This window comes from Oncorhynchus keta, chromosome 21, assembly GCF_023373465.1.
Source record: "Oncorhynchus keta strain PuntledgeMale-10-30-2019 chromosome 21, Oket_V2, whole genome shotgun sequence".
NCBI classification, from domain to species: domain Eukaryota; kingdom Metazoa; phylum Chordata; class Actinopteri; order Salmoniformes; family Salmonidae; genus Oncorhynchus; species Oncorhynchus keta.
The window spans coordinates 3914770-3936978 of record NC_068441.1 but is presented as its reverse complement, the minus strand read 5'-3'; the positions used below and the strand labels follow the sequence as shown (position 1 = coordinate 3936978).

General features: G+C 43.8%; 1 protein-coding gene across 1 annotated transcript; it reads right to left on the bottom strand.

Annotated features, from left to right (window-relative positions):
- Nucleotides 1–1877: 1877 nt before the first annotated feature.
- On the bottom strand, nucleotides 1878–20186 carry LOC118399961 (60S acidic ribosomal protein P2-like). The gene is made up of 5 exons (XM_035796236.2): nucleotides 19827–20186; nucleotides 10574–10697; nucleotides 10399–10447; nucleotides 3018–3104; nucleotides 1878–2781 (listed from the first exon to the last, which is right to left on the bottom strand). Exons 2-5 carry the CDS (start codon nucleotides 10694–10696, stop codon nucleotides 2702–2704), a joined length of 339 nt encoding a protein of 112 aa, XP_035652129.1. The 5' UTR covers nucleotide 10697; nucleotides 19827–20186; the 3' UTR covers nucleotides 1878–2701.
- Nucleotides 20187–22209: the final 2023 nt, after the last annotated feature.

The following is a 22209-nucleotide window of genomic DNA, read 5'->3' as shown; positions in this document are numbered from 1 at the left end:
TGTGGGGAAGCCAGGGTCTCCTCAATGCTGTAGCCAAACTCCAGTGGCAGCAGCCTCTGGCAGTGGTGGAGTTTAAGACCTCAAACAATCAATCAAATGTATTTATTAAGCCATGTTTACATCAGCAGATGTCACAAAGTGCTTATACAGAACCCCAGCCTAAAACCCTAAACAGCAAGCAATGCAGATGTAGAAACACAGCGGCTAGGAAAAACTCCCTAGAAAGGAACCAGGCTCTGAGGGGTGGCCAATCCTCTTCTGGCTGTGCCGGGTGAAGATTATAAGAGTATATGGCCATTAAGGCCAGATCGTTCTTCAAGATGTTAAAATGTTCATAGATGACCAGCAGGGTCAAATAATAATCACAGTGGTTGTAACAGATTAGTACCTCAGGAGTAAATGTCAGTTGGCTTTTCATAGCCGAGCATTCAGAGGTCAAGACAGCAGGTGGGAGAGAGAGAGGGTCGAAAACAGCAGGTGGGAGAGAGAGAGGGTCGAAAACAGCAGGTCGGGGTCCCATAGCCACAGGTAAAATAGCAGACTGGAACGGCAGCACGACCAGGTAGACTGGAGATGGGGACAGCCAGGAGTCACCAGGCCAGGTAGTCCTGAGGCATTGCCCTAAGGCTCAGGTCCTCTGGGAGAGCGAGATGGGAGAAATAGAGGAAGCATACTTAAGTTCACACAGGACAACAGATAAGACGGGGGGGAGGCTTCTCTGGACTGTGTTTCTTTGGTAGGGGCCATAATCTGACAGGACCACAGGGCCACAACCTAATAGTATCAAAAAACAGTGTAAGAGAGAGCACCGACTACACTAGCCTGACAGAGTGTGTTATGGAATAGTAGAAGAGCGATTAAAACGAACATGCCTTGACATATAGACAGAAGTTACCCACCCGGCAAAGACAGATCAACATTACATTTTGATTGATACTTCATAATTGCCCACAGTTTAAAGTGAACCACACCCTGAAACCCTGTAGTCAATAGTTGGTTGACATCAGGGTTAACCTGACAAAAAAAAGCAACGATTAATCTAACTTCGATCAGCTTTATTGATATTGTGTGATAACCAGTATGTTGAAATAATCAATGGTGACTCAATTATTTCCCAGTGGAGATGCTCTTGCCAATAGCAATAATAGCATGGTGTTTGTGTGGCACCTAATTACCAGTAAATGGGATCGCTGATTTAGAGGTAATATGATTTTACAGTGAGCCACGTCTATGAGTGAAGCATGAGCTGATGCGTCTTACCTGTGCACAAAGGTTCCTCCTGGGGCAGGAGAGCTTTACAAAGGAAGGCACAACCAGTTTGACATCCTGCCACAGAGCCTTCTCCGGGACCTGGCGTACCCAACACAGAAACCTGGGAAATGTACATGTGATCAAAAGTTTAAACAGACATGTGTACCAATAGTAATATGGTATAAACACACAAGCAAGACAGAAAGAGACTTACCGGTAGTTATGGAACTAAGGGGTAGACTGTACAGAACATCTAATAATAGTTTTGCCCTAGACTAGTGATAGGACAAGAATGCTTTCTGAAGCAGAAGTAAAAGCATTTGGTTTTACACTTAAGTATCGTAAGTCAATGTAATTACTAAAATATACAATTTCAAATTCATTAATCAAACCATACAGCGCCATTTTTGTATGTTTTATTTACAGATAGCTAGGGGCCAGCTTCAACACTCAGTCATTATTTACAAATGAGGCAAGTGTTTAGTGAGTCCGCCAAATTAGAGGCATTAGGGATGACCTCTTGATAAGTGTGTGAATTAGACCATTTTCCTTCCTATCCTGCTAACCATTCAAAATGTTTGCACTGTTTGGACAGCTAGACGCCATGTTGCAAGGTGCAACTAGAGTAGATATTCAGGAAAAGTTTATTTGCAGTCTGTGACATTTTAGAAACAGAACATTGATTACATCAAATCATATTACATTTATCCACAAGATGTCACCATTGTGTCATGAATGGCAGTAACCAATTTCTCTCCACCCCTTGGATATTGGTAAAAGTGCCAAACACAGCAACAAATAAGAGGTAGAATAGTCAGATCGGAACTTCTGCATGGTGCAGTATGCAGCACACCAACAAATGTGTTATTCTTAGAACTAGGGATGTAGTTGCGCATATGTAGATTTAAAAAAACATATTGGTGTAATTTCAGTAAATATTTGCAGTAGTTAGACACCAAGTAAACAAAATATATTCTACCAGTTAAGTAAAATTTAAAAAAATCACACATTTTACTTGCTGATTCTAAACAATTCTGTGTCCACAGTAAAACATGTTAATTCAATGAATCAAGGTTGAAAAACAGAAAACCCATGCCAGCTGTGAAATTCAGGTCTCCTAGGTGTTTCCAGTTCTTCATATCTTATAATCCAACAAGGTTTCCCCTTTTCTTGCAGGACCGGCAAATTCTAACTGCCACAAAAAAATATGCAGTTCGGTACTCAAAATAAACACCATTGTTCTGCCAGACTTTAAGTTTGTCTCAGGCAACGGTCAATATTTTAGTAGGCTGCTGGCTACAGTGTTTGTCATTGTAACTTTAACATTCCTACAATACTGGACAGTTGTGTGTGTGTGTGTGTGTGTATATATATATAAATAAAAAAGAAACGATGGATTTCTGGTAACAATTTCAAAATTTATTGTTTTTCACTTCTCACGGAAGAAAAATTAATCAAAGAGGCCGAATCCCATGTCGTCATCAGATCCCTCTTCAGATTCCTCTTTCTTCTCCTCCTTTTTCTCTTCCGCTGCAGACACACAAACATAGGTTAGCTTCATGTTTGGAAGTCTATCTGCAAAACGCATAGTTCATTTCCAGAAATGCAATAACAGTGTCTAATATGAAGCACAAGAATTTTCCTCTAATTATGTTGTTTAATGCAATTATTTTCAAAGAAATGTGTTTCAGTCCATTGAAATGTTTGGCACCATATTGTGGATTGTGATGTGAGACCAAAGGATTGACATGAGAGATTGATCTTACCAGCAACAGGAGCAGTGCCAGCTACAGCACCAGCTGCAGGAGCTGCCACAGCACTACCTGCTGGCACGGAGGCCAACTTAGAGAGGCCTGCAAAGCGTAAAGGACCAATTCATTGACAGGTAACAAATTAACGTGAACAGTGAATTAATGACTGACGACATTTGCGCCTGTATGCAATCTATAGACCAAAGTAGGGCTGCCCCTGGCAACAACAAAAAAACTGTCCGTCTGTTCTTTTGACCAATCGATTGGTCTACATTTTGTTACGTGTATTTTTCCATATTGACACATCCTATGTGTTTTAATTAAATCAACTATATTCACTGAACTTGTCTGACGGTTTGAAATAATTAAGATACAAATGACTAGAGGGAGTCCCGACCAATTGATTTGATAGTGCCGGGCTCAGACTTGCTGTGCTGTGTAAGAAAGACCGTGAGTGACTGACTAGCACCCGCTGCCTCTCCTCCCTGCTGCAGCGACCACCACAGAACAAAGTGTTTATCGCTCTGTCCGTGTTGGGAGAACTGCAAAATAATTACATCCATTTCTGTCAGCGAAATCCCCAATTTATTTAGGAAAAACATTCCCTATTCCCTCAACCCTTGCTCTCTTTACATGACATGTATGCATTGCATGCACGTGACCAAAAACCTATTCACACGGGACTAGCATTACTGGAGAATGTTGGTTATGCAATTATTACTTCAGAATGTCCGTTATTCCAGAGGTTGATTTGGACAGGATTTGTTTCCCCCCCAAACTGCCCCCTGTAATTCTCGCTTTCAAATAAATTGACAGTTATGACGGAAGCCTGGAAGTTTTTATTCTAGGTGTGAAGATGCATTATTTCAACATGTCTAGGTGATCGGGCCACATGGATAACTCTAGCTTGGTTCCCGAGTTTCTAAACCATACCGAACCATCTTTCCTATAGTGTCGACATCATATTTGAATTGAGGAAGTGTGATCATAATCATTGGGATATTTTAGCGATCCGCAGTATGCCCTAAATGCCCTCCAGCCTTTAGATGTGAACTAAACAGGGCAATTGCACTTGAGATGTATTTTAAGGCAATGGATGAGAGTTAACGTATCATTTCCAAATGTTTAGCTTGGTTATATGCTGCTTTGCGATCTACTAAATAGCAAGGGTTGTATTAAATAGGCTCAATATTTTATATTGGTGCATTTGGCAATATTCAATTAATACGCACAAAACAAATGCATTCACTGAAAGTTGATAGGCTACATGTAGGGCATTCAAATATAGCTTATGCGCAGCATTTAGTTAAATTTATCGATTCAGTTATTGTTTTCTTGTGCAAACCACAAACTGTCAAACTCAGACATTTCTCAAAACACAGGGATGTCGATTCACACGGGGCTAGTACCATCAGAGGACCTTGGAGTTTGCAAAAAAACAGTAGGTTATTCTGGCTGGAATTGTTACTTTCCTGCCATGTATTGACAGAGTCGGACGGGACAAAAATTACAGATGTGGTGTTTTGTGCAAGTGCACATAATTACATTATCCGACCTCCCCCAGTAAAACTAATCCCATCCGAATACGAAGCAATAGTGCCTAGCATATTGCATATCATAATTAGAGGTTGACAGATTAATCAGGGCCGATTTTGAGTTTTCATAACAACCGGAAATCTGCATTTTTTTATACAACTTTATTTAACGAAGCAAGTCAGTTAAGAACACATTTTTATTTTCAATGACGGCGGGTTAACTGCCTTGTTCAGGGGCAGAACGGCAGATTTTTACATTGTCAGCTCAGGGATTCAATCTTGCAACCTTACGGTCAACTAGTCCAATGCTCTAAACACCTGCCTCACGAGGAACTTACCTGTTACCATGGCTTCTTACTGCATTCGCGGAAGTTGCTAGCTAGCATTAAACTTATCTTATAAAAAACAATCAATCATAATCACTATTTAACTACACATGGCTGATATTACTAGTTTATCTAGCGTAGCCTGCGTTGCATATAATCGATGCAGTGCGCATTCGCGAAAAAGGACTGTCGTTGCTCCGTGTACCTAACCATAAACACCAATGCCTTTCTTAAAATCAACACACAGAAGTATACATTTTAAACCTGCATATTTAGCTAAAAGAAAGGTTAGCAGGCAATATTAACCACGTGAAATTGTGTCACTTCTCTTGCGTTCATTGCACGTACAGTCAGGGTATATGCAACAGTTTGGGCCGCCTGACTCGTTACGTACAATTCTGGCAAATTAGTTCGCAATTATGACATAACATTGAAGGTTGTGCAATGTAACAGCAATATTTTGACTTAGGGATGCCACCCGTTATATAAAATACACAACGGTTCCGTATTTCACTGAAATAATAAACGTTTTATTTTCGAAATTATAGTTTCCGGATTTGACCATATTAAATGACCTAAGGCTTGTATTTCTGTATGATATAATTAAGTCTGATTTGATAGAGCAGCCTGACTGAGCGGTGTAAGGCAGTAGCAGGCTCGTAAGCATGCATCAGAGGACATGACAAACTCGAAACGGGGGAATATTTAAGGGTTGCTCGGCAGGCAGAGGGAAAGTCAGATGTGGGGAATAAATCTGAATAGTTGTGGAAAATACTGGAGATCAAGAAAAAGGTAAGGAGCAAGCGCTGCCTGCATATTGTGTATGCCAAACTGGTGCTGTATGGATTAATATAATTTCTGGCCACTTGGAACAATGTAAACACTAAGTATAAGCGTACCATAATAGCAAAGGGAGTGTTATTATTATAAATAGGTTTTACGACAATTTTGAACATGGTAAACAGGAAATAAATAATACCCAAAATGTGAAAACAGCCAAATTTGTGAAATGGTTTACTTGCCATGTCGTTGTTGTGCTCATGGAATCAGTAGGCTAATAGCCTCTTGGGGCTAGGGGGCAGAATTTTCACTTTTGGATAAATAGCGTGCCCAATTTCAACTTCCTGCTACTCATGCCAAGAATATAGGATATGCATATTATTCGTAGATTTGGATAGAAAACACTGAAGTTTCTAAAACTGTTTGAATCATGTCTGTGAGTACAACATAACTTATGTAGCAGGCAAAACCCCGATGACTAACCGTTCAGATGTTTTTTTAGGTCTCGAGTTCTCGTTGGAAAACAGTATTTATTTGGAACTGGTTTTCAGTTCCTACCGCTTCCACTGGATGTCAGTCTTTGGAATTTGGTTGAGGTTATTCCTTTGTGCAATGAAGAATTAGGCCAACTAGGAACTGGGTAACACAGAGTTGCGCAAGACGTAAAAAGTAGTGCCGGTTTGTTGTCTTCCTGTATTGAAGAACAGATAGACCCGTCTACAATTTGATCGATTATTAACGTTTAAAAATATCCAAAGTTGTATTACAAAAGTAGTTTGAAATATTTTGGCAAAGTTTATAGGCAACTTCTGAAATATTCTGTAGTGACGTTACGTTTTTTGGAAGCTGTTTGTTTTCTGGATCAAACGCGTTTTATAAATTTACATTTGGATATATATGGACGGAATTAATCGAACAAAAGGACCAATTGTGATGTTTATGGGACATATTGGAGTGCCAACAGCCTATCGACTAAATAGGGTCAGCCCTAGACCAAAGCCAATCACACTATAGTGCCGAACCAAGAAGTACCGAGAAAATATCTCGGGCAACAGTACGGTTTGAGTTGACCCTATAGTGAAAATCAGGCATAATGAGCTACAGAATTGTTAACAGGATGTACGGTATGCATTGCTCCTAACCCATTACAGATTGGCTAATGGAAACATAACCCGTTTTTGGCAATCCGTTCTTGATTCGGTAAAAAGATTCTTATAAAATGTCTGTGCCCAGTTGCAGGTGGTTCTCCAAAAATCAAACAATATAAAGAAAGATATTAAATCCACGTTTTGCACAAAGTGAGCCGTTCCCTCACCATTTTAGCTACCAGACATCTTGCATTTCCCAACATCTATGCAGGAACTAAATGTTTCTACAAGATGCGGACACGTGTAGAAGTACAAGACAGTGCATCACACAGTGCGACCAAAAACAAAGATCTACACCCACGCAAGAGGCATTTCTCATTTGATATAAAATGTGGATTTAATATCTTTCTGAATAATCTCTGGTATATACCGAATCGAGAACAAAGAAAGTATCAGCAAGAACAGGTTAGTTGAAAAATTCCTTGCGATGCTTCCCATTAGCCAATCTGTAACATTAACCTCTTAAGTCGACCCTCTACTTTTTCGAACATTCTGTTAAAAATCGCGCAACATTTCAGCGCCCTGCTACTCATGCCAGGAATATAGTATATGCATATGGTTAGTACGTGTGGATAGAAAACACTCAGACGTTTATAAAACTGGTTAAATCACGGCTGTGACTATAACAGAACGTGTGTTTCATCGAAAAGCACAGGAAAATCTGATCACTGAAAATGGGAAAATATATCAATGCGCCACTTGCATGTATTGTCTATGGGAAAGCAAATTACATGGAGCCGAGATTGCAATTCCTACAGCTTCCACACGATGTCAACAGTCTTGTCATTTGAACAGGGCTCCGGGCAGCCGAGCGTAAATGGAGGAAAACTCGCCTCCCTGCGGACCTGGCATCCTTTCACTCCCTCCTCTCTACATTTTCCTCCTCTGTCTCTGCTGCTAAAGCCACTTTCTACCATTCTAAATTCCAAGCATCTGCCTCTAACCCTAGGAAGCTCTTTGCCGCCTTCTCCTCCCTCCTGAATCCTCCCACCCCCCTCCTCCCTCTCTGCAGATGACTTCGTCAACCATTTTGAAAAGAAGGTCGACGACATCCGATCCTCGTTTGCTAAGTCAAACGACACCGCTGGTTCTGCTCACACTGCCCTACCCTATGCTCTGACCTCTTTCTCCCCTCTCTCTCCAGATGAAATCTCGTGTCTTGTGACGGCCGGCCGCCCAACAACCTGCCCGCTTGACCCTATCCCCTCCTCTCTTCTCCAGACCATTTCCGGAGACCTTCTCCCTTACCTCACCTCGCTCATCAACTCATCCCTGACCGCTGGCTACGTCCCTCCCGTCTTCAAGAGAGCGAGAGTTGCACCCCTTCTGAAAAAACCTACACTCGATCCCTCCGATGTCAACAACTACAGACCAGTATCCCTTCTCTCTTTTCTCTCCAAAACTCTTGAGCGTGCCGTCCTTGGCCAGCTCTACCGCTATCTCTCTCAGAATGACCTTCTTGATCCAAATCAGTCAGGTTTCAAGACTAGTCATTCAACTGAGACTGCTCTTCTCTGTATCACGGAGGCGCTCCGCACTGCTAAAGCTAACTCTCTCTCCTCTGCTCTCATCCTTCTAGACCTATCGGCTGCCTTCGATACTGTGAACCATCAGATCCTCCTCTCCACCCTCTCCGAGTTGGGCATCTCCGGCGCGGCCCACGCTTGGATTGCGTCCTACCTGACAGGTCGCTCCTACCAGGTGGCGTGGCGAGAATCTGTCTCCTCACCACGCGCTCTCACCACTGGTGTCCCCCAGGGCTCTGTTCTAGGCCCTCTCTTATTCTCGCTATACACCAAGTCACTTGGCTCTGTCATAACCTCACATGGTCTCTCCTATCATTGCTATGCAGACGACACACAATTAATCTTCTCCTTTCCCCCTTCTGATGACCAGGTGGCGAATCGCATCTCTGCATGTCTGGCAGACATATCAGTGTGGATGACGGATCACCACCTCAAGCTGAACCTCAGCAAGACGGAGCTGCTCTTCCTCCCGGGGAAGGACTGCCCGTTCCATGATCTCGCCATCACGGTTGACAACTCCATTGTGTCCTCCTCCCAGAGCGCTAAGAACCTTGGCGTGATCCTGGACAACACCCTGACGTTCTCAACTAACATCAAGGCGGTGTCCCGTTCCTGTAGGTTCATGCTCTACAACATCCGCAGAGTACGACCCTGCCTCACACAGGAAGCGGCGCAGGTCCTAATCCAGGCACTTGTCATCTCCCGTCTTGATTACTGCAACTCGCTGTTGTCTGGGCTCCCTGCCTGTGCCATTAAACCCCTACAACTCATCCAGAACGCCGCAGCCCGTCTGGTGTTCAACCTTCCCAAGTTCTCTCACGTCACCCCGCTCCTCCGCTCTCTCCACTGGCTTCCAGTTGAAGCTCGCATCCGCTACAAGACCATGGTGCTTGCCTACGGAGCTGTGAGGGGAACGGCACCTCAGTACCTCCAGGCTCTGATCAGGCCCTACACCCAAACAAGGGCACTGCGTTCATCCACCTCTGGCCTGCTCGCCTCCCTACCACTGAGGAAGTACTGTTCCCGCTCAGCCCAGTCAAAACTGTTCACTGCTCTGGCCCCCAATGGTGGAACAAACTCCCTCACGACGCCAGGACAGCGGAGTCAATCACCACCTTCCGGAGACACCTGAAACCCCACCTCTTCAAGGAATACCTAGGATAGGGTAAGTAAGGGTAAGTAATCCTTCTCACCCCCCTTCTCCCCCAAAAAAAAGATTTAGATGCAAGTGGCTGTTCCACTGGATGTCATAAGGTGTATGCACCAATTTGTAAGTCGCTCTGGATAAGAGCGTCTGCTAAATGACTTAAATGTAAATGTAATTTGCCTAGGCTTTGTTTCTTGGTCAAACGAAGAAGAGACAGCCCATTTCTTCAGGTCTCCGACCGGATATTTTGGTTGAGATTTACCCGGACATTATTTCCAGACGTACAGCTATTGAATATACATCGCCTCGTGATCAATTATTAACGTTTACTAATACCTAAAGTTGCATTACAAAAGTATTTCGAAGTGTTTTGTGAAAGTTTATCGTCGACTTTTTTAATTTTAAAAAATGACGCTATTTTTTTTCCGTTGACCACACAGTCTTCATAGATCGATATCTAGGCTAAATATGGACCAATTTAATCGAAAAAAAGACCCAATAGTGATTATGGGACATCTAGGAGTGCCAACAAAGAAGATGGTCAAAGGTAATGAATGTTTTATATTTTATTTGTGCGGTTTGTGTAGCGCCGACTATGCTAATTATTTTGTTTATGTCCCCTGCGGGTCTTTTGGGGTGTTACATGCTATCAGATAATAGCTTCTCATGCTTTCGCCGAAAAGCATTTTAAAAATCTGACTTGTTGCCTGGATTCACAACGAGTGTAGCTTTAATTCAATACCCTGCATGTGTATTTTAATGAACGTTTGAGTTTTAACGAGTGCTATTAGCATTTAGCGTAGAGCATTTGCATTTCCAGATGTCTAGATGGGACGCTTGCGTGTCTGGTAGGAGCAAGAGGTTAACAATTTTGTAGCTATGACCATGCATGAACTCACGAGTCAAATCAAAGACACAAGGGAAAATGCCTCACCAGCGTTCATGATTTCGTTGATGTCTTTTCCATTTAATTCATTGACAACCTGTGAAAACAAATTCAGGTTCTAATCATCACCAGTTACTGTGTAAACCGAGGCCTCCATCGTGCCAAGGAAACAAAAGTAACTCAGTTGATCTTATCAAAACAGCATCTCCCTAAAGTGCCATACCTTGTCTAGGCGCTCAGCTTCGGCCTCGATTCCAACACTCCCCAGGATGGTCTTGATGTCCTTTGAGGAGGGGCTGGTGTTGCCACCGAGCACAGCCAGGAGGTAAGCGGCCACGTAACGCATTCTGCAAGAAATATGGAGAAGGGAAAAACGATTAGTTGGATTATAAACTATATTGGTCTACGTGACATGCATTCTGAGGATATTCAAATGGGCCTTACCCAGAGTCCATGTGACGATATGAGTAGCCTAATTAGCAATGGCTACAGTGTTTTCCACAAGCACATGGAGTACCCAGCCAAATAGAAATAGTAAGGCAGGCTCCACCGGGGGTGTTAACAGATGTTTGCAGGACAAGCTTTATTTTGGTGACCTCTGGTACATTCTAATACTATAATGTATTTTCCATAACACTGATCAAATGTGTTCACACTTTCAGTGTTATTCATCAGCTGTTGTACAATAACATAAACAAGACAATTCTATTTATGGCTGCAGAGTCTAAGACTTTTTCTTACATGGCACATATTGCACTTTTTACGTTCTTCTCCAACACTTTGTTTTTGCATTATTTAAACCAAATTAAACATGTTTAATTATTTGTTTGAGACCAAATTGATTTTATTGATGTATTATATTAAGTTAAAATAAGTGTTCATTGTTCATTCAGTATTGTTGTAATTGTCATTATTACAAATATATATATAAAAATCGTCAGATTAATCGGTATCAGCTTTTTTTGGTCCTCCAATAATTGCTATTGAAAAATCAGAATCAGTCGACCTATAGTAGAGTAAATGTCTGGGGGTACAGGTTAGTTGAGGTAATTTGTACAAGTAGGTAAGGATAAAGTGAATGTGCATAGATAAAACAGTGAGTAGGAGCAGTGTAAAAACAGGGGGGGCGCAATGTAAACACTCCGGGTGTTCATTTGAATAATTGTTCAGCAGTCTTATGGCTTGGGGGGTAGAAGCTGTTATGGAGCCTTTTGGACCTAGACTTGGCACGCCGGTACTGATTGACATGCGGTAGCAGAGAGAACAGAATGACTTGGGTGACTGGAGGCTTTGACAATTGTTTGGGGCTTCCTCTGACACGCCTAGTATATAGGTCCTGGATGGCAGAAGCTTGGCCCCAGTGATGTACTGGGCAGTACAGTACGCACTACCATCTGTAGCGCCTTATGGTCGGATGCCGAGCAGTTGCCATACCAGGCGGCGATGCAACCGTCAGGATGCTCACGATGGTGCAGCTGTATAACTTTGAGGATCTGGGGACCCATGCCAAATCCTTTCAGTCTACTGGGGGTAAAGGTGTTGTCGTGATGTGTCTGGACCAACTGTCTTGGTGTGTTTGGACCATGATAGTTTGTTGGCGATGGACACCAAGGATCTTAACTCTCGACCCACTCCACTACAGCCCCATCAATGAGAATGGGGGCGTGTTCGGTCCTCCTTTTCCTCTAGTCCACGATCAGCTCCTTTTTTTGCTCATGTTGAAGGAGAGGTTGCTGTCCTGGCACCACACTGCCAGGTCTCTGACCTCCTCCCTATAGGCTGTCTCATCGTTGTCGGTGATTGGGCCTACCACTGTTGTGTCGTCATCAAACTTAATGTGTTGAGTCGTGCTTGGCCACGCAGTAGTGGGTGAACCGAGTACAGGAGGGGACTAAGAATGCACGCCCTAGGGGACCATGTGCTGAGGATCAGTGTGGCAGATGTGTTGTTGACTACGCTGAGCTGTAGTCAATGAACACCATTCTCACATAGGTGTTCCTTTTGTCCAGGTGGGAAAGGGCAGTGTGGTGTGCGATTGAGATTGCGTCATCTGTGAATCTGTTGGGGCAGTATGCGAATTGGAGTGGGTCTAGGGTTTCTAGTATGATGTATTGATGTGAGCCACAACCAGCCTTTCAAAGCACTTCACAGCTACCGAAATGAGCGCCAAGGGGCGAAAGTCATTTAGGCCGGTTACCTTCACTTTCTTGGGCACAGGGACTATGGTGGTCAGCTTGAAACATGTAGGTATTAGACTCGGTCAGGGATAGTTTGAAAAGGGATCTGTGCAGGACAGTCAAGTTCTTCCACACCAATCAACAAACCATTTCTGTATGGACCTCACTTTGTGCACAGGGGCATTGTCATGCTGAAACAGGAAAGGACCTTCCCCAAACTGTTGCCACAAAGTTGGAAACACAATCATCTAGAATGTCATTGTATGCTGTTGCGTTAAGATTTCCTCTCACTGGAACTAAGGGGCCTAGCCCGAATAACTAAAAACAGCCCCAGACCATTATTTATCTTCCACCAAAATGTACAGTTGGCACTATGCAATCAGGCCATAAAATTGTATCAGCGGAGAACAAATGCTCCTGTCCAGTCTGCCGTGGCTACACTCTAGAGGTCTCTACACTCTAGAGGTCGACCGATTATGATTTTTCAATACTGATTATTGGAGGACCAAAAAAGCAGATACTGATTAATCAGCCGATTAAAAAAAAAAAAATGGGGTTGTAATAATGACAATTACAACAATACTGAATTAACACTTTTTTTAAACTTAATATAATACATCAATAAAAATCCATTTAGCCTCAAGTAGATAATGAAACATGTTCAATTTGGTTTAAATAATGCAAAAACAAAGTGTTGGAGAAGAACGTAAAAGTGCAATATGTGCTATGTAAGAAAGCTAACGTTTCAGTTCCTTGCTCAGAACATATGAAAGCTGGTGGTTCCTTTTAACATGAGTCTTCAATATTCCCAGGTAATAATTTTAGGTTGTAGTTATTATAGGACTATTTCCCTCTATACCATTTGTATTTCATTAACCTTTGACGATTGGATGTTCTTATAGGCACTTTAGTATTGCCAGTGTAACAGTATTACTTCCAACACAACAACAACCGCCACCACATCAAAGCGTTACCCATGCAGAGCAAGGGAAACAACCACCCCACAAGGCTCAGAGCGAGTGTAGTTTGAAATGCTATTAGCGCGAGCTAACTAGCCAGCCATTTCACTTTGGTCACACCAGCCTCATCTCGGGAGTTGATAGGTTTGAAGTCATAAACAGCGCAGTGCTTGACACACAACGGGCTGCTGGCAAAACTCACGAAAGTGCTGTTTGAATTCATGTTTACGCGCCTGCTTCTGCCTACCACCGCTCAGTCAGATACTTAGATACTTGTATGCTCAGTCAGATTATATGCAACACAGGACAAGCTAGATAATATCTAGTAATATCATCAACCATGTGTAGTTAACTAGTGATTATGATTGATTGTTTTTTATAAGATAAGTTTAATGCTAGCTAGCAACTTACCTTGGCTTACTGCATTTGCGTAACAGGCAGTCTCCTTGTGGAGTGCAACGAGAGAGAGGCAGGTCGTTATTGCGTTGGACTAGTTAACTGTAAGGTTGCAAGATTGGTTCCCCCGAGCTGACAAGGTGAAAATCTGTCTTTCTGACCCCTGAACGAGACAGTTAACCCACCGTTCCTAGGCTGTCATTTTTCCGGTTCCGGTTGGAGCGAGCGGTCGCATTCGCACTTCGCTCTGCAGGTTGTATAACTTTTTCATTACATTTCATTATAGTACAACGGTTGATTTGTCTAATCTTAGCAATTCTTCTTAGCTAGCTACATAGCCGTCCTTGTATCAGAGATAATTGCATAATTATCGTATTTCGTCGCCCTAACGTAGCCTTCACTGCTATTCGCCCAGGAGCTAGCTAACGCTAGCTAACGCACACAGATTAGCATCACTGTAGTGCTATTCACTCAACTGTACGACTTGATTAGTTTACTGTTAGCTAGCTACATAATCTTAGCCATTCTTCTTAGCTAGCTACATAGCCGTCCTTGTATCAGAGATAATTGCATAATTATCGTATTTCGTATTTCGTCGCCCTAACGTAGCCTTCACTGCTATTCGCCCAGGAGCTAGCAACGCTAGCTAACGCACACAGATTAGCATCACTGTAGTGCTATTCACTCAACTGTACGACTTGATTAGTTCAGTGTTAGCTAGCTACATAGCTGTCTTTGTTTCCAAGATAATTGTGTAGTTTAGTGTGTGTAGCCTTGGAGTGATTATCTTAATTCACTGAGGTTCGCTAGCCAGCTATTGTCGTTCTTTTAACTCAACGTAACGTAAACAACACTGCTAGCTAGCCAGCTAGCCCCGAATAGCAGCACTGTAGAAATTATTACACTCAACGGAACGACTTGATTAGTGTAGTGTCAACAACGCAGCTACTGCCAGCTAGCCTACTTTAGCAGTACTGTATCATTTTAATCATTTTAGTCAATAAGATTCTTGCTACGTAAGCCTAACTTTCTGAACATTCGAGACGTGTAGTCCGCTTGTCATTCCAATTTCCTTGCATTAGCGTAGCCTTTTCTGTAGCCTGTCAACTATGTGTCTGTCTATCCCTGTTCTCTCCTCTCTGCACAGACCATACAAACGCTCCACACCGCGTGGCCGCGACCACCCTAACCTGGTGGTCCCAGCGCGTACGACCCACGTGGAGTTCCAGGTCTCCGGTAGCCTCTGGAACTGCCAATCTGCGGCCAACAAGGCAGAGTTCATCTCAGCCTATGCCTCCCTCCAGTCCCTTGACTTCTTGGCACTGACGGAAACATGGATCACCACAGATAACACTGCTACTCCTACTGCTCTCTCCTCGTCCGCCCACGTGTTCTCGCACACCCCGAGAGCTTCTGGTCAGCGGGGTGGTGGCACCGGGATCCTCATCTCTCCCAAGTGGTCTTTCTCTCTTTCTCCCCTTACCCATCTGTCTATTGCCTCCTTTGAATTCCATGCTGTCACAGTTACCAGCCCTTTCAAGCTTAACATCCTTATCATTTATCGCCCTCCAGGTTCCCTTGGAGAGTTCATCAATGAGCTTGATGCCTTGATAAGCTCCTTTCCTGAGGACGGCTCACCTCTCACAGTTCTGGGCGACTTTAACCTCCCCACGTCTACCTTTGACTCATTCCTCTCTGCCTCCTTCTTTCCACTCCTCTCCTCTTTTGACCTCACCCTCTCACCTTCCCCCTACTCACAAGGCAGGCAATACGCTTGACCTCATCTTTACTAGATGCTGTTCTTCCACTAACCTCATTGCAACTCCCCTCCAAGTCTCCGACCACTACCTTGTATCCTTTTCCCTCTCGCTCTCATCCAACACTTCCCACACTGCCCCTACTCGGATGGTATCGCGCCGTCCCAACCTTCGCTCTCTCTCCCCCGCTACTCTCTCCTCTTCCATCCTATCTTCTCTTCCCTCTGCTCAAACTTTCTCCAACCTATCTCCTGATTCTGCCTCCTCAACCCTCCTCTCCTCCCTTACTGCATCCTTTGACTCCCTATGTCCCCTATCCTCCAGGCCGGCTCGGTCCTCCCCTCCCGCTCCGTGGCTCGACGACTCATTGCGAGCTCACAGAACAGGGCTCCGGGCAGCCGAGCGGAAATGGAGGAAAACTCGCCTCCCTGCGGACCTGGCATCCTTTCACTCCCTCCTCTCTACATTTTCCTCCTCTGTCTCTGCTGCTAAAGCCACTTTCTACCATTCTAAGTTCCAAGCATCTGCCTCTAACCCTAGGAAGCTCTTTGCCACCTTCTCCTCCCTCCTGAATCCTCCCCCCCCCTCCCTCCTCCCTCTCTGCAGATGACTTCGTCAACCATTTTGAAAAGAAGGTCGATGACATCCGATCCTCGTTTGCTAAGTCAAACGACACCGCTGGTTCTGCTCACACTGCCCTACCCTATGCTCTGACCTCTTTCTCCCTCTCTCTCCAGATGAAATCTCGCGTCTTGTGACGGCCGGCCGCCCAACAACCTGCCCGCTTGACCCTATCCCCTCCTCTCTTCTCCAGACCATTTCCGGAGACCTTCTCCCTTACCTCACCTCGCTCATCAACTCATCCCTGACCGCTGGCTACGTCCCTCCCGTCTTCAAGAGAGCGAGAGTTGCACCCCTTCTGAAAAAACCTACACTCGATCCCTCCGATGTCAACAACTACAGACCAGTATCCCTTCTCTCTTTTCTCTCCAAAACTCTTGAGCGTGCCGTCCTTGGCCAGCTCTACCGCTATCTCTCTCAGAATGACCTTCTTGATCCAAACCAGTCAGGTTTCAAGACTAGTCATTCAACTGAGACTGCTCTTCTCTGTATCACGGAGGCGCTCCGCACTGCTAAAGCTAACTCTCTCTCCTCTGCTCTCATCCTTCTAGACCTATCGGCTGCCTTCGATACTGTGAACCATCAGATCCTCCTCTCCACCCTCTCCGAGTTGGGCATCTCCGGCGCGGCCCACGCTTGGATTGCGTCCTACCTGACAGGTCGCTCCTACCAGGTGGCGTGGCGAGAATCTGTCTCCTCACCACGCGCTCTCACCACTGGTGTCCCCCAGGGCTCTGTTCTAGGCCCTCTCTTATTCTCGCTATACACCAAGTCACTTGGCTCTGTCATAACCTCACATGGTCTCTCCTATCATTGCTATGCAGACGACACACAATTAATCTTCTCCTTTCCCCCTTCTGATGACCAGGTGGCGAATCGCATCTCTGCATGTCTGGCAGACATATCAGTGTGGATGACGGATCACCACCTCAAGCTGAACCTCAGCAAGACGGAGCTCCTCTTCCTCCCGGGGAAGGACTGCCCGTTCCATGATCTCGCCATCACGGTTGACAACTCCATTGTGTCCTCCTCCCAGAGCGCTAAGAACCTTGGCGTGATCCTGGACAACACCCTGACGTTCTCAACTAACATCAAGGCGGTGTCCCGTTCCTGTAGGTTCATGCTCTACAACATCCGCAGAGTACGACCCTGCCTCACACAGGAAGCGGCGCAGGTCCTAATCCAGGCACTTGTCATCTCCCGTCTTGATTACTGCAACTCGCTGTTGGCTGGGCTCCCTGCCTGTGCCATTAAACCCCTACAACTCATCCAGAACGCCGCAGCCCGTCTGGTGTTCAACCTTCCCAAGTTCTCTCACGTCACCCCGCTCCTCCGCTCTCTCCACTGGCTTCCAGTTGAAGCTCGCATCCGCTACAAGACCATGGTGCTCGCCTACGGAGCTGTGAGGGGAACGGCACCTCAGTACCTCCAGGCTCTGATCAGGCCCTACACCCAAACAAGGGCACTGCGTTCATCCACCTCTGGCCTGCTCGCCTCCCTACCACTGAGGAAGTACAGTTCCCGCTCAGCCCAGTCAAAACTGTTCGCTGCTCTGGCCCCCAATGGTGGAACAAACTCCCTCACGACGCCAGGACAGCGGAGTCAATCACCACCTTCCGGAGACACCTGAAACCCCACCTCTTCAAGGAATACCTAGGATAGGGTAAGTAAGGGTAGGTAATCCTTCTCCCCCCCCAACAAGATTTAGATGCAAGTGGCTGTTCCACTGGTTGTCATAAGGTGTATGCACCAATTTGTAAGTCGCTCTGGATAAGAGCGTCTGCTAAATGACTTAAATGTAAATGTAATGTCATTGAAAATAAGAATGTGTTTTTAACTGACTTGCCTAGTTAAATAAAGATTAAATAAAGGTTTAATAATAATAGGCAAATCAGCACTCAAAAATACAGATTTCCAATTGTTACGAAAACTTGAAAATCGGCCATTCCGATTAATCAGTCGATCTCTACTACACTCAACTTAAATCATTTGGTGAATTTCCTCACCAACGTGCATCCAATTGCCTTGGTCCCCCACCGTCAGTAAACCAATCACAAGCTTCACTCTGCCGCAGTTTAGTGCGGTGGCAAGAAAATTATGCATCTCCCTGTTGAAAGCTGCCGCAGTTACAATGCTTGTTATGTGGAATTGCAGGCGCATATTATATGTTCCGAATTCAAAAATTATTTGGATGCACAATTGAAAAGTTTATGCACTGCATATAGCAGATTAGAAAATAAAAGCAGTACTTCCCTCAACGCGTGAGAAATAAGGAGCGCCATGTGAGCGTGTGAAGAGGGTCAAATGAGTCTCACAGCCAGTGTCAGTTGGCATCACTGTGCGCTCTCCTCCTATGTAAAGAAACTTGACTGCAACCACAGCCCACACACCCAGGTACCGAGAGGCAGGAGAGGAGCGCTCACTTTGACTGACAGGTATCTGTCCTATAAATAGATTGCTAGAAGATGCATTCTAGCAGGAAAGTTCTCAGCAGACTTTTTTCTGACTAGCGAATTGGAAAAGTAGCCTAGTGAATTTAAGTGGAAAAAGTACTCGGCTGAAAATGTGTCCATAATCAGCTCTATAGCAGCACTTGAGGAAAACACTGACTATAATTCACATTATTGCATCAGTTAATTAATAAATTATTCTTGAATGTCTATTAGCTAGCCCAGGGTTTCCAGAACTCAGTCATGGGGACCACATGGGGTGGGGTGTACATTTTGGGTTTGCCATAGCAAAACACAGCGGATTATTTATTTTTTATATATAAAAAAAGATATATAAAACAATTAACATCAAGCTTTGAATATTCCAATCAGTTGTCTAGTACTGGGGGAAAAAAATAAATGTGCACCCCTTGCGGTCCCCAGAGCTCAGTTCTGTAAACGCTGAACTAGCCAACTGGGGTTGTCACTCGTTATTACCACAGCTACAAAGTCATAATTGGTTCTATATAGCGAAACAATTGATTTTTGGTCTTAATTTAAGTTTAAGCATAAGGTTTAAGTTTAAGCATAAGGTTAGCAGTGTGGTTAAAGTTAGGGTTACGCTAAGGGTACATTTTTTACATACCTTTTTAAAGTAGCTGGGGTTTTGCCATAATTATGACTGTGGTAACTAATGAAGACCATGTCACTAAATGCATAGCTAGCATGCTGCGCAAGGACCAGAGGGACAGTATCGGAGCATGCGCGGCTACTAACTAGCTATTAAGTTAGCATTTCACTAGACTCAAGACACGTGAAAACGCAAGTCAATGTTACAACAAACGAGTAATTGTAAAAATGTTATGAAAGGAGTAAGATTTCACATACAGATAAAGACAGTAAAATGTGTTCGTGGTGCTCATGCGATGGTGTGATATTAGCAGCTAGTGTAGCTCGCTTACGTTAGCCTCTCTGTCTTAGCTTTGAACACTAACACGTGCTCTTTAATTGCGAAAGTAGTACATTTTCTTGTTGTACAAGATGACTTCTAACAATATAGTTGAACATTAGTACAACTTAACTATAATACTGATTCAACTGTTTATGGTCTAAAACGTAGTATAAAGATGAACTTACTTTAAGTTTATAGAGACACGAAACGTCAGTCACGCTGAATTTTCTGGAAGGGAGAGAGGGGAAGAGTCTCGCGTCGTCTTCTTCTTCGGTGGGATTTACCGGCAGTTGGCATCCAACGTTATGGTGCATTACCGCCACCTACTGTACTGGAGTGTGGGTTCGAGACGGGAAAAACTAAATCGTACCTGCCAGCCCTGTTGCTCTTAAAAAATATAACAAAATATTTGAGACTATATCGAATGACGTTCAACTCAATATACTGTAAACTAATTTCCTGTATCCCCTTGTCCCTCATACTAGATCTCAGCATCACTCTTTCCCTCTGATACTGCCCACACTATCGCAATATATGCTCCACGGTCTCTGTTTCCTGTCAATAATCACACTTTGCTGTTGGATGCTTTCCTATCACATTTAAGGTCTTGTTCAACCGGCTGTGTCTCACATTTAATCGTATAAAAATATCCTCTTCTATTCTGTCCTTTCCTGCCACCCCCCTTGACTTTCCTCTGTACTTGAAATAAATGACTGCCCTTAGTATCTCTATTCCACTGCGCCTGCCATCTCTTCATCATCACTGTATATATCAGTCTTTTTGCCTCTGCCTTGCTCATTGAAACTACAACATCAACATCCCCACTACTCAGTGCTTGTTTAGTCAGTACATAAACTGCCTCGTTCCCCTCCAGCCCCGGACGATGCTGGGCAAATTGTATGCCGCCCTATGGGACTCCCAAACACGGCCAGATGTGTCAAATAAGAAAAGCAGTGCCCACTTTGTCAAAGGCAGGGGTGCAAAATATTTTGTATGTCCATTCCCAGTGAGTCTCTACAGGGTGCTATTGGAGAGACAAATCGCTGCCACGCTCCACCAACGTTCCATCCAACTAACATAAATCATGTAGCAGCAGATATAGTATATGGTAGAAAGAGTATGTGATCTTTTCTGTAGCTTACAGGCTGGAGATGAAATATATGACAATGAGACAACAACACTTTTTACATCATGGCAGGTTTCTCAGATCAAATAACTTAACCTAAATGGTGCCCAAATCAAACAAAACATTTGCTGACATATTAACAAACAACATATCCCAAAAAAAGGACAGGTTGAAGTAAAATTGACAATATGGAATTGATAGTCAGGCTACTCACAACTGCCGTACAGGAGTTTCACCCCGTGTGCTACATTGTCATGATCAGTGGTTTCAAGTTTGTTTGACGAGCTGATCACAATGAAAAAGAAAATACTTCTGCATTTCCCACTGTGTAAACACATTGAAAATAGGCTCAGGATAACTACTGATAAAATTGGGTAGCTGATAATCAGAGCTTAAATAGCCAAATTGATTAGGTCACAGGAATCAAGATTAATAAAGCCAATGCAACGGCCTGTTTTACAAACGGTGGGCCTAACACTTGGATGGGTATTCATAAAATTCCATTACAAGGCCGATATGGTAGGCTATAACCCAGTAAGCACGGACCGATGCCGACGTCTTTTGGATGTCTTTTTTTTGGTCCTGTCCAGACCAGCCGTCTTTTTATTGGTGCAGTCCAAACCAGCCTTGATTTCCATGTCCACAGACGTTGGCTTTTGGTCCGGTCTAGACCAGTCTTGATTTGACCCAAACATAGGCCTTGATTTCAATGTCTGCAGACATAAATCTTTGGTCTGGACCAAGTCTCTATGTTTGATTCAGATTTGGTCCGGTCTGGACCGGCCTTATTTTGGTCCAAACATAGACGTCTATAAATGACAAAAATGTACCTGATTTCTACATCTGGAAAATATGTATTTTCAACATCCAGGAAAGTACATATTTTCACCTTTAATTCAGAACCTAAATTGAACCTAACTTCAATGTCTGGAAAATACGTATTTTAGACTTCTTTTCAACGTAATTTTGCTTACAGTGACTATTCTAGTTATGCGGTGGGGTGGGGGGCAGCAGCAATATTTTTGTCTTGCATAGGGTGGCAGAATGGCCAGGACTGGCCCTGGCCTCTTCTGATCCTAAACCAGTTTAGTTTAGTTTATTAGGATCCGCATTAATTACTGCACATGTAGCAGCTACTCTTCCTGGGGTCCCCATAAAACTTAGAAATACATGACAAAGAAAATAACAGTTACAGACCAGAACAAAATAAGAAATTACATTAAATTCAAGTAAGAGTTATACATTGAGTATACAGAACATTGAGAACACCTGCTCTTTCCATGACATACACTGACCAGGTGAATCCCGGCGAAAGCTACGAATCCTTATTGATGTCACCTGTTAAATCCAATTCAATCAGTATAGATAACGGGGAGGAAACAGGTTAAATAATTATTTTTAAGCCTTGAGACATGGATTGGATGTGTGCCATTCAGAGGCAA